Source organism: Anguilla anguilla, chromosome 8 (assembly GCF_013347855.1).
Source record: "Anguilla anguilla isolate fAngAng1 chromosome 8, fAngAng1.pri, whole genome shotgun sequence".
Lineage (NCBI taxonomy): Eukaryota > Metazoa > Chordata > Actinopteri > Anguilliformes > Anguillidae > Anguilla > Anguilla anguilla.
The window spans coordinates 2,060,405-2,076,505 of record NC_049208.1 but is presented as its reverse complement, the minus strand read 5'-3'; the positions used below and the strand labels follow the sequence as shown (position 1 = coordinate 2,076,505).

Below are 16,101 nucleotides of genomic sequence, written 5' to 3'. Positions count from 1 at the left end.
TACGGCTTGGCCGGGCCGTTCACAGTAATGAGCGCACAAATCATTTTGCGTCCCTGGATGTTTACGCAGAAGACTTTTCGTAGGCTTAAAAAAAAAATAAAAAATCCACCGCCTTGTTTGGTAGTTGTTTGTTTTTATATTCCAGGTCACGAGGGTCATCCTGTTTTTATTAAAATAAGATGTAGTATTAACAGGGCTCCCCTGGAAATGGCAACTCGGCGGTGGCTAATAAAATAAGTTTGCAACACTGTCTAGCTGAATGTTACCTCAGTTTGTGTATCGGTTTAACATTGCACTAACATATGAGAACATAAGAACGTGAAATATAAAGTATGGCTGATTTTCTACGCTACATAGTAAAACAGTGCTTACTCTAATAGTTGATATGAGCCCAAATTGGATCCAGTGGACTACCCGGGTAAAATTAATTGGAGTTGACTTGCCTTTGAACATGGCGCACCAGCTGGAGATGGATCTGGAGGCTGAGGGAGAAACGAGGAGGGCATGCTGGGTAATATAAATATTATCCTCCGTCAGCACTGTGGGGAAGTATAAAAGAAAATAAGGGAGCTCACGTAGGGGGAATTGAAGCTTTAAAAAATGCCTTTAATTAGATAGCCCTAGGACATTTTTGACAACCTTCTCGAGACCAATTCCCAGTCGGTTAACAGCACTTTGTAGACTTTGCATGATGTCCAACCATATACAGCTACTCTTAAGTTTTGAAAAAAAAGTCCGTGTCAGGAGGTTATGGTGCAAAACAAATGGTGCTGTTCCCTTTTGAATTTTAACCGTGATGTATTTATTTGGACACGTCTGTGTGTTAAACAGAATGGTCGTCGTTACTTGCGATTTGTCGTACTTCAGCTGTATTTTTAAAATGTGCTTTGACGACACTGCTCTGGTTGCCTGTTGATGAGGAAAAATTGATCTGAAGGTTATATTAATGCAACTGGCAAACGAGCAGATTTTTTAAAAGCATGTATTTGTACAGAGAGCAGGTATTTGGATGTTAATGTGAAGGTCTGCTATAGGATGTGATGTCATCCCTGGAGAACCAATAAGGGTATGATAATGTCTCTTGACCGGTGGCCTTGGTAATCGTATCTCTGGCTGTGTGGAGCCAGCAGAGAGGGTTGTATACACACGACCTGCAGTAGACCTGCCTGCCGCAGGCGTACAGACCAGTTTGACATTTTAACGAGGCTAAAGTGAGCAGGGCATGTTTTCAGTGGGTCGGTCGTTCTCCTGCGGTGTGTTCCATCTGCGGCGCACTGGCCAATCAGGCGACAGCTTGTAATGGTGTGTCTGTGTTGTAATGGCATAAATAATTACTGTCTTTATCGACATTGTCAGTGACGGTTGCACCAGTGGCCAACATGCCTAAAATATGCAGAAGTTGATCACATGAGCCCCCCACCCCACCTCTTCACAACAATATTTATGTCTGCGTTTATCTTTCTATCATGGAAACAAGAGCAGTGCAAGTCTTTAACGCCACTTTAGTAGCCTTTTGGGGCGACATAGCTCAGGAGGTAAGAGCAATTGTCTGGCAGTCGGAGGGTTGCCGGTTCAAACCCCGCCCTGGGCGTGTCGAAGTGTCCTTGAGCAAGACACCTAACCCCTAACTGCTCTGGCGAATGAGAGGCATCAATTGTAAAGCGCTTTGGATAAAAGCGCTATATAAATGCAGTCCATTTACCATTACCATTTACCATTCGCTTTTGAACTAAATGGCCGAGTCTGTCACAAAAATGCAATACTGCAAAAGGCCAACATATTCACACAGTCACAGAGATCAATTATATTTCCACTGAGATGTTTACCAGAATTGCTTTTTTTTTCTTTTAATCTGAAGAAGTGCGAATCCTAGCCTGAAGCCATAAACAGAGTTCTCCATGGCACAGTGGGAATATTGTGCTTTGTTCTGAATCCTTTTCTCCAGAGGTGTACTTCTTGCATTATTTGCCTAAAATGGGTCAGATTTGCACATAAGAACATTTACTATCAGACCCACCACACCACATATACGAAATGTTTTTAAAATATGTTCAGATATACAGTATATTAATATTGTAGAAATTTGCTTGTCATTTTCGTACTGCATGTGGCATAATAAATCACAATTTTACAAACAATTTTATGCGTACAATTAAAAATGGGTTGCAATGTACCTGATACAATTTTAAAGTATCAATCCTTAATTTTCAAATTAAAAATGGCATATTTGATACCTTTTCACAATGGCATTTCTGTAGAAATACTGATTCAATGTGTTTGCATTCTGTAATTGTTCCTCTATATGCTATTTTCCACTGGTGGTGTCGGGTGAGACAATCCCACCAAGTATTCAGTAGTGCTGACTCGAGCACAGAAACTAGCAAGCTGACTGCAAAAGAGCAAGTGTCTAAAATCCATAAAAGCTTCTTCCTAAAAGCGTGTTTATGATACGTTGCTCAACGTTACTGTGCCGAACGACATTGTTGGTCGTCTCAAGGCAGTCTTCTTCCTCCAAAATATGCTGCCGCTGGATTATCTTCTAAAAAAAAAAAAAAAAAAAACCACGTGCAGGATGTGCAATAGCTTTGTTTAGAATGGAACTCTGGTATGTGGGGTGTGTAAACAAACTTTTGTGACTAACCGTCACCACAGATGCGGCCAAATCCACCAAAGCTAGAAATGTAAGGATAGACACTTTAAAGGCATACTATGCAGGATTTTTTAGCCTTGCTGTAGTCCTGCGTTTACAGTCAAATAATTCTCCTCCTCTGTCTTCACTCCTGGCCACTCAGCCAGGGTACTACACGGCCTGACGTAGCCAGCTGGATAGCTAGAGGTAACAAACCCTCTGAAATCTGATCAAACGCCACAGTCTGTTGTCACACCCACCCCTCCCCCTCCGCACAGTCTGTTGTCACACCCACCCCTCCCCCTCCGCACAGTCTGTTGTCACACCCACCCCTCCCCCTCCGCACAGAAAAGAGGGCAACTCCCAGAAACTTCCCAAACACATTTTAGAAGTACAGGTAACGATGCAGTTAGCCAAAACTGCATTAAGACAGAGAGTGCCCATGCATCATTAGATACGCCTTATCATGGTTATTTTATAATATTTTCAAGGTTTAAAAAAAAAAAAAAAAAAAAAAAACCCTCCGTAGTATGCCTTTAAGTATAAGCTGTACTGTAGCCTACTGTATATTCAAACATTTACAGTAAAACACTCCTTACTGTAAATGTACTTTTGTAGCACATAAACCACTGTGATTAGTGCCAGTCCACTCTCCCAGTGCTGGCACACGCTCACACATTCAGTGGTTTGACACAGTTTAATACAGTGGTCCAAATTCACTATTTAGCAGATACTCTGATCCACAGAGACTTACAATGCGGCTGCAATACAGTTTCACGTACAGGGAACAGTCTGTTTACTCTACCATGCGTCATTTTGGTGTGTGAAACTCATTATGGTTTGTACAATGATGAAAGCTTGTTTTTTTTATTTTTTATAACTGCACTGTCGTTCTTGTGCAATTATGTGGAGCAGGGGTGAATGGAGGGACTGTGTTTGTTTGTGGATTTTATGTTTTCTTTAATTAATGAGTGACAGTTCTATGCTGCTCTTGTGCGCCAATATGAAACATTTTACTGTGGCCTGACCTCTGCCTGAACCCGGGGGTCAGCGTGTGCAGATATTTGGCTAATTAGGCCAGGGGTGAGTCCAGGACACGCATCCTGCGCCCACAGCAGCCATGCCGAAATAAATTGGCCAGTCCCCCTACCCGTTGAGTGGCACCAGGACAGGAGGTGAATGTTGAGCACCTCACTGCTCTTAGATTGGGGTTGTAATTGGACCTCACCGCAATTGCAGCTCAATCTTCTGTACCGCACGTTCAGACTCTGAAGCACAATTTTGCTCAACCCACTTAAAATCTGGCTTGCCACAACTCCCCACCCCCCACCCCCACTGCATCAATTATAGATCAGTGCGGCCTCTCTGGGTACTGGGCTTTGAAGATCGCCTGTAGAGGGGGACTGAACCACACGTCCACCAGACTGTTCTGTGGGGGGGGGGGGGTGGGTGGGGGGGGGGGGGGGGGGGGGGGGGGGGGGAACGGTTCCGCTCAGTTCATTATTTTAACGTCGGGAAATTTTTTAAATAATGAATGTGTGTTAATTTTTGCAGTTCACGTGTTGCATATGTATCAGTCAATGGCTCATCTCTGCTGGACCAACAGAACCCAAATAGAACCCAGTGACTGCACCATCAGAACCCAAGTAGGACCCAGAGGCTGGACCAACAGAACCCAAATAGGACCCAGTGACTGCACCATCAGAACCCAAGTAGGACCCAGAAGCTGGATCATCAGAACCCAAACAGAACCCAGCAACTGGACCAACAGAACCCAAATAGGACCCAGTGACTGCACCATCAAAATCCAAATAGGACCCAGCGACTGGACCACCAGAACCCAAATAGAACACAGAGGCTGGACCATCAGAACCCAAATAGAACCCAGCAGCTGGACCAACAGAACCCAAATAGAACCCAGTGACTGCACCAATAGAACCCTGTTACTCAAATCATGATCCTCGAGGGCCGAGAACTGCTGGCGTTCCACCCTCCCTTTACCTGGGAGTCAGGTGTCAAGACAGTCTGGCCAAGAAAAGAAAACCTGGGCCAGATTTGGATTTGAGGGCCAGGTTTGAGTGTTGAGGGCCATAAATGTAGAATCGAGTTATAGAGGCGCATAAGAATAAATGATAAACAGTACTACAGGCCATTTGACCTGAATCTGGCCCTGTGTCGAGCCCGGTCTTGAACGTGAGAACATTTTAAAAAAAAGAATACATAATGATGAGGACGGGCCCTTAAATCCATCTAGACTCGCCAAGCTAGAGTGTGTCCAGCACTGCATTCAGCCTGAAGAGTCTCTGCCTTTACTACATGACCTGAGGAGCAAAATCTTTTTTTTATTTTTTTTTTTACTTTCTGATATTCCATTTGGAAATGACCTATAGGTAGTTTCTGTACCAGTGCCCACTTGTTGGGACACAGATCCTTGAACCAAAGTGCCTAAGTATTATAGAGAACTAAAGCAAGCCAGAGAGGGTCTTTTCATCTTTTAATTAAAGTGTAATCTTTGCACTCAGCTGTGCGGCTACGTAAACAAAGACGGCATTCACATGTTAACAAGGATGCCCTTTGGGTCGGTAAAACTCATAAGTAGGGTGTATTATGGACCTCCCCAGGATTGTGTGTTCGCTCAGCACCGCATCCCGGCTTTGGAGATTTGCATATGTAGAGGGAGCGCGGGGTGGAATGATAACCCTTTCTCTTTATCTTTCTTTTCACCCTCTGTTCTCTTTATCTGGCTGGATTTTCTATTTGCATTTTCAAAAACAAACAAACAAAAACAAAACACTTCCCTCCAAGTAAGTGGTATCGGATGTACTTGAAATTAAATCCTTGCATAAAAATACGGGGAACTACAATGGCAGATGGTGTGAGTCTGGAGTTTGTCGACGTCTAAGACGACGGCACTGGCTGATTCCACAGGAGAGGGGAGATCTCTCTAATATCAGACACACCGATGCCAGCGCACAATCCGAGAGTGATGAAGTGAGGCACGCTGGGAAGGGGGGCGTGGTCACCAGTGGCACCCCTTGTGGAGGGGAGTGGGGGAGGGAGGAAGGAAGTCAGTACCTCTTTGGTGTGACCTTTTCCCAGTGAACCACACTGTGTGCTTCTGGAAACCATCTCCGTTTGGCACAGAAACATTTCCCCTCGTCCGGAAGCTCATTCGCTCACGGGAACACCGCTGATTCCCTTACTGTTCAGACACATGCACACGGTGAAATGTCCAGTGTTTATTCAACTCTGACAGAGCACAAATGAGCCCCCCCAATAGGGGACCGTAGGTACTCTGTAAGAGTTGAAGTACCGCTGAGCATTTTACTGTGTACATGCAAATGCACAGCCTTGATGATGCAGAACTCTGCAGTACACTAATCTTGCGTGATTATTTCACAAAGCTCTTATGCACCGACACCAAAAAAAGGTTTGGTTTTCCAGGGCAAACACTGGCTCTCTTCTCTCTCTAACCACTAACCGCAGTGATTTGTTGCTGTCCAGCCTCCTCTAGTTTTGCTGCAGATAGTTCAACACAGTGATGCATTTCATTCTCACATTGTGGATCCTCCATCATATTCATATTTTTAAAATGAGGACACTATGACACTTTTCCTTGCAAAAATCAATTTTGCTGTTTATTTTTGTTGTCACCACGGTTTGCAGCATATGCCGTTGCCGTGACAACCACGGTGACACACGCCCATACGTCTTTGCGATTATCGACACAAGCTCATTCGTGAATTTGTGGTGCTTGTTATGAAGGTCCTGTGCAGTGTTTATAAAGGAGTCATAGAGCTCTTATGAAGGACCATCCATAAGAAAGCGTGACCTGATTTTAACAGGACTTCTTTACACTGTGTTCGGTCCTTATAAAGTGGGTCTCCGGGCATGGGTCTGCATCACACACTCATTGTCTCCGTCTTTTGGCTTCGGGGCTCTGTGCTGTCATGTCCTGTACTCGTCTTAGCGTCTTGTTTAAAGGTCAGCTCTTTATTTGCCTATACCAGTCTTCCTCTTCCCCGATCAGTTCAGATGAATTTCACTAACAAATGTCCTCTTTTGTAGTGTAGTGTTTGTGTATGTGTGTGTGTGTGTGTGTGATGTAACGTATGAACTACATTGATCCATTGATGTAACCGTCTGATTCATTTATCTTTACACCAAAAACAACCTTAAAAAAACACTGAGTGTGACCTTGGTATAAAAAAGAGCTCTAATAATGAGCAATAAATTCGCATTATGAGCGCGTTTTTTTTTTTTACCTTGTCCGTTTAAAATGCATGTTTGCTGCCCGTTTGTATCCTTTCGGCCAGACATTCAAACTTTACGCCGTTGGTTTTTTTTTAATTCTTGACGACTGTTCGCCTCGAGGCATGCTTCTCTTGAGTGACCTGAAAAGATAAGGGCCGCGGTGCCTTGATTTCCATACCAAACACCGCGCTTTAACCCGCGGTACTGTCCAGTAATTATTTCCAGCATCGACATGCGCGCTCACGTTCATATCAAAGTTTGTGAATACAATATAAATCAAGGGAACCAGTCGTAAGGCGTACGGACTGCAAACGGTTTGGAATTTAGCGACGGGGTATTTGTATTTTTAAAAATCGCCTAGTAACGATAAAACGAATGAATTGGCGAAATAAATTAAATTAAGTATGGAGAGTTTTCAGGGGGCACGCGAAGGCTACTTTCTCTCTCTCTCAAGAATAATTATATAATGCAGGCTAACGGTACAATAAGTTGATATTCCCTGGGGAGATTTACAGCGCGCGGTATTTGTTACAGTTCTTCCAGAATGGCAGAGGATAGGGACTGCTGGTGACAGTGTGGCTTCGCTGCTTGTTACAGCTCGGCTCCGACGGTTTTGCATTTTCTGTCTGAAGTAACAGATTTGATCAGTGACACGGCTGCAGACACCCAGTCTGCCAGCCGAGCAGACTGTAGAACTGTGAGCGCACCGCACCGCGTTTCAGTTCAGCTGCCTTGCGCTGGAATTGTGTATGAGGGATATTGTTTTGGGTCATTGTCACTCCTGTTTTTTGTAACGGAAAGGAAGCATAATTCGTGTGATTTTTTTTTTTTTTTTGGATCCACGGAGACGAACCTCATGAGTAGTGAGTCCTTCGCGCGTCCTAAGAGGATTAATGGCACTTTGGAAAGTTGGTCCGTGATTCAAACCAGAAACTGATCTTCACAAAAAATGAGAAGTTTCCCTTTGTTTGTTTTACTTACATTTTCGTGTGCCTCGTATGTAAGTATATGATTTATGTTGTTTCTCATTTATCCCATTTAATTGTTTGTATTGTGATGTAAAAACAATACAATTAAGAGATTGCATTAAGGGCCTCGAGAACATTAACTGCACCGAGTTCTATTTCTATTTAAGCTACTATCAGATCAGTCCAGTTTGGTCATTTGAGTTTCATTGAGCCGTAAACGCGTTTCCCTGGAGAGTTTCAGTGCTACTCTCACATCGCGGAATCTAACCGAATTAACGTGGAGTGGGCACGAAGCAGAACTCGCCTATTTATTATCCTATGCAACATGAAAGCAATATTCGATGTTCAGTACGAAAATTGTATTCAGTTATTAGAAACATCCAATTAGTAGCACACCGTGAAACACTCACAGAATTAATTTGCGTTCTCATATAACAATGTAACCTACTTTTGAACGACATATTGGGCATACAGTTGGTTGGAATGATGAAAGATTATCTTTTTTCAGTAGCCTACTTATTGTGAAATTTGGGCATTATTTTCCCTTAGGACGATATAGACTGGGATTTTCACTGCGCCTGATTGAGTAAACCCAGTCCCAACTTCAGTGCGGAATGAACCGGTGACCTCAAAAGAGGGGCTCGTGGGGAGGCAGGCGCGCCTCCCAAGCGCTCGCGCGCAAGCAAGCCAAGGGGAGGGCTGGACTTGGCAGTATAGGTGGTAGTCCGGTTCCGTTGTTTCTGGCAGAAATTAGGCTGGGTCAGATCAAATACACAAAAGATACAAACCTTCCAAGAAATTACAGTACAGAGGCTTGGCGGGGTGAATAACACTTGAACGTGGTCCAGGTAGAGGAGCACAGGTGCACGCGTTCTCAGGCCGCCGTTGAGTTCTCAGACCTTGTACTCGCACGTGCACGGGGCACGCGGAAGGAGAGAGCTCGGATTACGAAACTAAACTGCCTGGCTCCATTAAAGTCGTTTCGTTGATCGAAATTGAAATCTGTACGACTGTATGAGACTGTATCTCTGAGCCCATGTCACGGTACGTCCTGTAAGGTGCCCCCCCCCCCCTACTCCTCCTCCGAAGTCGGTGCCCGTTGTTCCCTCGCCCACGTTAATCTTTTTTTTTTTTTTTGTGCCTGTTGGGTTGATACTGTCCTGACCCTTAGTTTTGTTCACGCATCCTTGAGTTTCAGGCATTATGGTGCAATTACAAGATGCATCACTGGCCTGAAAATAGCACTAGTACCCTTGCTATTTCTAATCCGCTCCAGTTTAATTACAAGGAGATTAAAATGTGTGTTATTACAGGTTTAGTTATTCAGTTCATCTAGTTATTTTTAAGATTATTCATAGGAACAGCTATAATTGTTTCATGGTAACAATAAGAGTGGTAACAACAACAGCAGCAACTGCAACAATAAATAATAATTATACATTATTATTGACATAACATAATGACACGAACAGACCAATACATACTTGATCTACAAGAGATTCTTCAGGTTGATTTCTAGTAGAATGGGGGAACATAAATGTAAATTAGTAAAAGGTAAATTCCATACAGACGTTAGGAAGAAGTCTTTCACACACACAGAGTAGTCACTGTGCATGTGGAATAGCCTGCCAGGTCATGTAGTAGAGACACAAACTGGGGATTTTCAAGACCAGGCTTGATATGGCATTGGATACTATCTAGTCTGAAGGTAATCAGAGCACTAGGTACACTTTACTCATTTTCCTGACTAAATTGTACCTAGTGCTCTGATTACCTTCAGATTAGGTAGTATCTAACACCGTCTTATAACGAGTTTCTGTCTCTGCTACATGACCTGCCAAGATATTCCACACATTGACTACTCTCTGCGTGGAAAAAATTTGTCCTAATGTTTGTACATTATTTACTTTTTGCTAATTTCCATTTGTTACCTCGTTCTAATAACAGAACTGAAGCTGAAGAATCTCTTGTAGTTCACTTTGTTGATCCCCTTCATGAATTTAATGGCCTCAGTCAAATCACCCCTGAGTCTCCTTTTACTAAGCTTGCTGAGATTAAGCATCTTAAGTCTTTCCTCATAGCTTTTATCTTTCAATAGCTATTATGTTTTAAAATTAATAGTATGTATAAATTAAGCCTGGTTAATCACTAAGCGTGTGGTATGTCTGATAAGTTGGTTTACTGTGGGTGAGCCTTCCAGCCACTGGCTGTTTTGGTCATTACAGCACACGCTCTAACAGTGGGCTCTGATTGGAGTAGAGTCAAGATGCTGGTCTCTCATTGGCTAGTTAAGCGGACCAAATTCCGCAGGAACGCGATGAACCCGGGGCCAACCGAAAGCCGCCGTGCTGCACTTGGGGAGGCGGTGAGGCTGATTGGTCCCTCCTGCCGTCGCCATGGCCGCCGACCTTGTGCCCGCTAAATTTTATGTAATCGCCAATGGGAAACCTGTGGATGTTCACAGGAGCCCTGAAGTCCCCACTCCAAGATGATGGGGAGATGGTGATTAATTCATGCACTGTACTGAGACTGTGTGAGATCAGGCCCTTGAAGATAAAACCAGTATCTCTTGAAGACGCTCTCTCTGGGCCCCGTCTTAGTTCAACTGAGGTCCGGGTATCAGTAAGTTCACCAAGTCTGGGAGAGAAATGGAAGGAAAAAAAAAAAAAGTTGAAAAAATTCAGGGTGTAAGCTTCCTCCCCATAGGGCATTGCAGAGAAAAACAGTGATTGGGGTGTATGTATAAACCTGCAACGATATTATGTTTTGAAGCAACCAGTAGAATTGCACCATATTTTTGTGATTTGTGAGGCTCGCTAATTGTTGTAGTTACCCAAATCTGGCAGGTAAAAGGGACCAAAACCAAACCAAACTTTTTGGCTGAAATAATGGATGTCCTGGCTAGAGTGGTGGTTTCAGAATACCCCTGGTAACTTTGAGCAGCCACTTCTGTCCTTAGCCCATATAACGGCAATTGTCCATCAGTTGCTGTATCTGTAGTGAGAACTGGATTACACCGTATTCCCTAAGCACATGAGCTTCTTTTCACACCCATGGACAGGCGATTTGCGTCAGGGATGGCATTCAAAATTGAAAGAAAGCCTTCCTGGGTCAGTGTGAACTGCGTGTTTGTTTTTGCCGGATTATATAAAAAAGGGAAGTAAATAAGGAGAGGAACTGTTCATGAAACATTCACCCTTAACAGGAGCTAACTGGCAGGATGCTACTAAAACGGAAAATTGTTGCTAAGATACTGGGGTTTGGTTTATTTATGCCGAGCAGACTAGCTACACAGTAAAATGTCCAGTGCTAATTCAGCTCTTAACAGATAACATATGGCCTCACTCTGGAATGTGGGACCAAATGTTATCTGTTAAGAGTTGAATCAACACTGGACATTTTACTGTGTTGCATTAGGTCATTTACTGTAACTGTAATTTCTGTTTTAAAAAATCCCAAAGGAACTTTTAAAACTAAACTTGTGGCTCTCTCCTGTGGCAGAAGTTCATGTCAGCCTAAATGGCAGTCAGCAGCAGTTGGCGGTATGTTTTTAAAATTTCCACGGACTGCGAGCTGAGTCACGGCGCAAAAGCAACAGGAGCCGTTGGAAAAGCACGCGCAGTATTTGGACGATCGATGCAGGCTTGCTGCGTGACTTCCATTCTGGGGGATGGAGGGGGGCGATCTGTCATTCTGCACTCTTTGTCAGCACCTCACGGTGGGCTAGGCAAGAGCACTGTCCCCATGGTAACACAATCAACCTCAGACGCGAGCGCAGAACTCGCTCGATGTGCTAACCGCTGCGCGGCGCTGGGAAGTCGACACAGCGGGGCTGTCAGGTGCCGCTGTGCCATGAACACGTTTCAGAGATAACTCTGAGACACGGCCAGGCCATCTAATTTGTAACTATTCCCCTATTTCCCTCAAAGAATGAGCTCGGTGTTCTCTGCCAGTTTCGGAAAGAATGTTTGCGAAATTTTAAAATCCAGTCAGTTAATTCGCTCGGGGACGCGATCACATGAGAGAACCGCGATCCTTTGCCCAAAATGCGGTGCCGTGTGCCGGTCGTTAGCGCATAGGTGAAATATTCTCTTTCTGTCTGTCTTGAGGGTAACGGACTTACTGAGAATTCCGTAGCCTCCAGAAATACGGGGGTAATTTGTATGTTGCGCGTTCCCGTCTTTGTACAGTGTGATTCATGCGCCTGTTCATTTCATTTACAGGCTGTAGATAAGGACAGAAATATACGCCTCGCGCTCTCCGTTACCCGCTCCCAGCTCAATGCCCGACTCAGAGGTCAGGTGCACGGCAAGGAAATGACGGTCGCATATCCCGAATTACAATAGACTTTATTAGCTACATGGGGGAAAAAAATTACCATTTCATTTTGAATATTACCGATCCTTTCTAATTACTGCATATATGATAAGCTCAAAATGAGAGACGTTGGTACCATGATTTTGTCCAGTCGTCCCCATTCTTATGCTGAATTATGCAAAGAAAATAGGCCTGTACGGAATAGTGATGAAGTTCTAGTTTGTGAACTTGTGTGCAAACTTTGTATGATCTGTATTATGATATGCATATTCCTTTGCATAATCAGTGCATTTGAATTGGCACCACAGGCACCACATTAATCTGTGCCATTTTTAATGCTCCCCCCCTCTGTCCCCCCCCCGCCCCCATTTGGAGTGTGCTGATTGCATTACCTTGCCGTGCTCATTCTTGCGACCTCCAATTTCTTTAATTGGACTAGAGCGGATCGGTCACACGCGCTCTCCTCCCAAACGCACAAAGTACAGCCACCGCTATGTTTCCCGCCACAGCGGACACAACAGAGGGTCCTCATACACAGCAGACCGCGGCATCTGTCTGACCACCGGGGGGCGCTGTTGAGCTTATACAGGCTATACGCATCAGAGGGTCCTCATACGCAGCAGACCGCGGCACCTGGCTGACCACCGGGGGGCGCTGTTGAGCTTACACAGGCTATGCGCATCAGAGGGTCCTCATACACAGCAGACTGCGGAACCTGACTGACCACCGGGGGGCGCTGTTGAGCTTACACAATCGCAAGCACATCAGAGGGTCCTCATACACAGCAGACCGCAGCATCTGTCTGACCACCGGGGGTGCTGTTGAGCGACGAGTCACTGTTGTCTCGACCGACTGAGTCCCTCCCTCCCTGGGGTGAGGGTGTGTCCGATTATGCATCGCCCCGCGTGGCTATTGGCCACGGTCCCAGCTCGCATACACCCGCCCCCCCCCCCCCCCCCCCCCCCCCGTCCACAGTCTGGACCCGTTCCTTAACTCCTGGGTTTTTTACAGGGGAGTCTGTGGACCCCTGGGGTCCTCTGAAGGGACTTTGGTGGGGGGGGGTCCCTGGCCAGACTCGATATGCAATGACTGAATATCGATTCTGAGCCTGGGCGGGGGGTCCCAGGATGTGAAAGGCTTTAAGACCCCCGCTGCTCTAAACGTGATGAGTCATCCAGCAGCCCCTAAAACAGCATCTGCGCCCCTAAACGGCCACCGGCAGCTTCAGAACATTCCGTGCCCAAAAACTTGAGGCGTGTCCCCAAATTCAGCCCAACTGCACATTGTGAAAAGCCACAGGAACAGAGTAGAGTGGGTGCAGTTACAGGAAGTGGGCAGTTACAGTAGGGGCAGCAGTGTAGTACAGTGGGTGAGGAGCTGGTCTTGTAACCTAAAGGTCGCAGGTTCGATTCCCAGGTAGGACACTGCCGTTGTGCCCTTGAGCCCAAGGTACTTACTGTAACCTGCATTGCTTCAGTATATATCCAGCTGTACAAATGGATGTAAAAGTTGTGTAGGTCGCTCTGGATAAGAGCAATTGCAGGAAGGTGCACCCAATCGTCTAGTTCAGAAGTAGGTCGGTGAGCTGAGATTCTTTGTTTGCTTATCCTCAGCTTTATAGGTTCATCTGTGTGGTCATTTTTTCCCAGGGGCGTGTCTCCACTGGCTTCTCCTGGGGTCAGTGCCTGAAACTTTGGTCTTAATGACAGTGCTCTCGGTGTCAAAGCTGCGTCTTTGCACCTTGAGTGAAGCCGGGTTGTATTCACGACTGCTTGGAATTATGGTTTGGTGGGGGTGGGGGGGGGTGGGGGGGTTTGGGGGAATGACCTTGGTTCAGTGGCCTTCCTGACTTGCGGGTTAAATTGTATTTTAGGTGATTATTTTTGCACAGCGCTCGATGCACTCCATGCAGGTATAATATAGATCATAATGGCAGTTTGACATGCTAAACGACCCGGTCTCTGTTACTCTAGATAAACGGCCGTGTCACGCAGACGTGGAAATTGCTTTTCCGGACCGCCGTGGCTTAATGTGAACTGGAGCTCATGTCGTCTGGCCTAAATAATGGTGCCATTTTGACATGAAAAGTGACAGGCTGAATCACCTTGGGGTTTTTCTGTCAACTGGAGGACATTTTTCTTATTCCTTTAAAAAAAAAGAAAAAGAAAAAAGTTGTTCTTCTACTGTTTTTGCTTCCTGCTTTTGATGAGCTGGCTGTGGCTCTCCAGTCCTGTGGAGAAGAGTCTGAAGGGCTGTTCGGAGCTGCTTGTGGCCTCCGGTGTGCGAACAGGAGCAGGTGTTGAAGAGGAGGGCACTCTGTGCTCGCTCCTAAATTGGTTGGGATGGGAGGGGGTGGGGGGGGGGGCTGCGTTGCAACAACCAGGGAATACAATTATCCATTCTAAAATGAGGAGGGAAAAGGGGGGGGTGGTTGAGGGCATCAAAAGTTAAGTTGTCCGCACTGCACTTCTTGGACTTGCTGTCTTTCTTGGAACTATAATGTCCCCCTCAGGGGAACTCCTGCACTTTGACCCCTCGTCACTGCACTTTGACCCCTCTCATCCCTATACTTTGACCCCTCTCATCCCCGCACTTTGACCCCCTCGCCACTGCACTTTGACCCCTCTCATCACTGCACTTTGACCCCCTCAACACTGCACTTTGACCCCTCTCATCACTGCACTTTGACCCCCTCTCATCCCTGCACTTTGACCCCACATCACTGCACTTTGACCCCCTCATCACTGCACTTTGACCCCCCCCTCATCCCTGCACTTTGACCCCCCCTCATCCCTGCACTTTGACCCCTCTCATCACTGCACTTTGACCCCCTCATCACTGCACTTTGACCCCACATCACTGCACTTTGACCCCCCCCCTCATCCCTGCACTTTGACCCCCCCTCATCCCTGCACTTTGACCCCTCTCATCACTGCACTTTGACCCCCTCATCACTGCACTTTGACCCCTCTCATCACTGCACTTTGACCCCTCGTCACTGCACTTTGACCCCCTCGTCACTGCACTTTGACCCCCTCGTCACTGCACTTTGACCCCTCTCATCACTGCACTTTGACCCCTCTCATCACTGCACTTTGACCCCCCTCATCACTGCACTTTGACCCCTCGTCACTGCACTGCACTTTGACCCCTCTCATCACTGCACTTTGACCCCTCGTCACTGCACTGCACTTTGACCCCTCTCATCACTGCACTTTGACCCCTCTCATCACTGCACTTTGACCCCCTCATCACTGCACTTTGACCCCCCTCATCACTGCACTTTGACCCCTCACATCACTGCACTTTGACCCCTCGTCACTGCACTTTGACCCCCTCATCACTGCACTTTGACCCCCCTCATCACTGCACTTTGACCCCTCATCCCTGCACTTTGACCCCCTCATCACTGCACTTTGACCCCTCTCATCACTGCACTTTGACCCCTCTCATCACTGCACCTTGACCCCTCTCAACACTGCACTGCACTGACCCCACATCACTTTGCTGTTCTCATTGGGAGTCTGCATTGGAGTTAGAGGCCTGCTTACGTGCCAGTAAAGCAGAGTGCAGTACAGGAGAGTAGAGCAGAACAGAGTAAATTAGTAGAGTACACTAGAGTGCAGTAAAGTAGAATAAAGTACATTACAGTAGAGGAGCATAAAGTAAATGAGAGTAGAGTACAGCAGAGTAGAGTGTACTGCAGAACAGACTAAAGTCCAGTAGTGGAAAGTAAGTGGTGTAAAACTGTAGAATTAGGTATATTAGTGTAGAGTAGAATAAATTCAAGCAAATTAGAGTAGAGTAGTGGAAAGTATAGAAAGATAGAGTAAAGTAGGTGTAGCAGAGTCGTAGTATAAAGCAGAACAAATTAAAGTAAATTGGAGTAGAGTTGTGTAGAACAGTAGAGTAGGTAACGTAGTGTGGAGTCGA

General features: G+C 45.8%; 1 protein-coding gene across 2 annotated transcripts in view; it reads left to right on the top strand.

Annotated features, from left to right (window-relative positions):
• Positions 1–16,101, top strand: part of LOC118233849 (vasoactive intestinal polypeptide receptor 2-like) — an 81,618-nt gene that overhangs the window by 38,349 nt on the left and 27,168 nt on the right. The window contains exon 1 of one of the 2 annotated variants that reach the window (XM_035429868.1): positions 7,225–7,883. The exons of the other annotated variant lie outside the window; for it this stretch is intronic. Coding sequence (XP_035285759.1) covers positions 7,833–7,883 — 51 coding nt within the window. The 5' untranslated portion in view covers positions 7,225–7,832. Of the gene's footprint in view, positions 1–7,224; positions 7,884–16,101 lie in introns of those variants that run through there. 2 annotated transcript variants of the gene reach the window in all.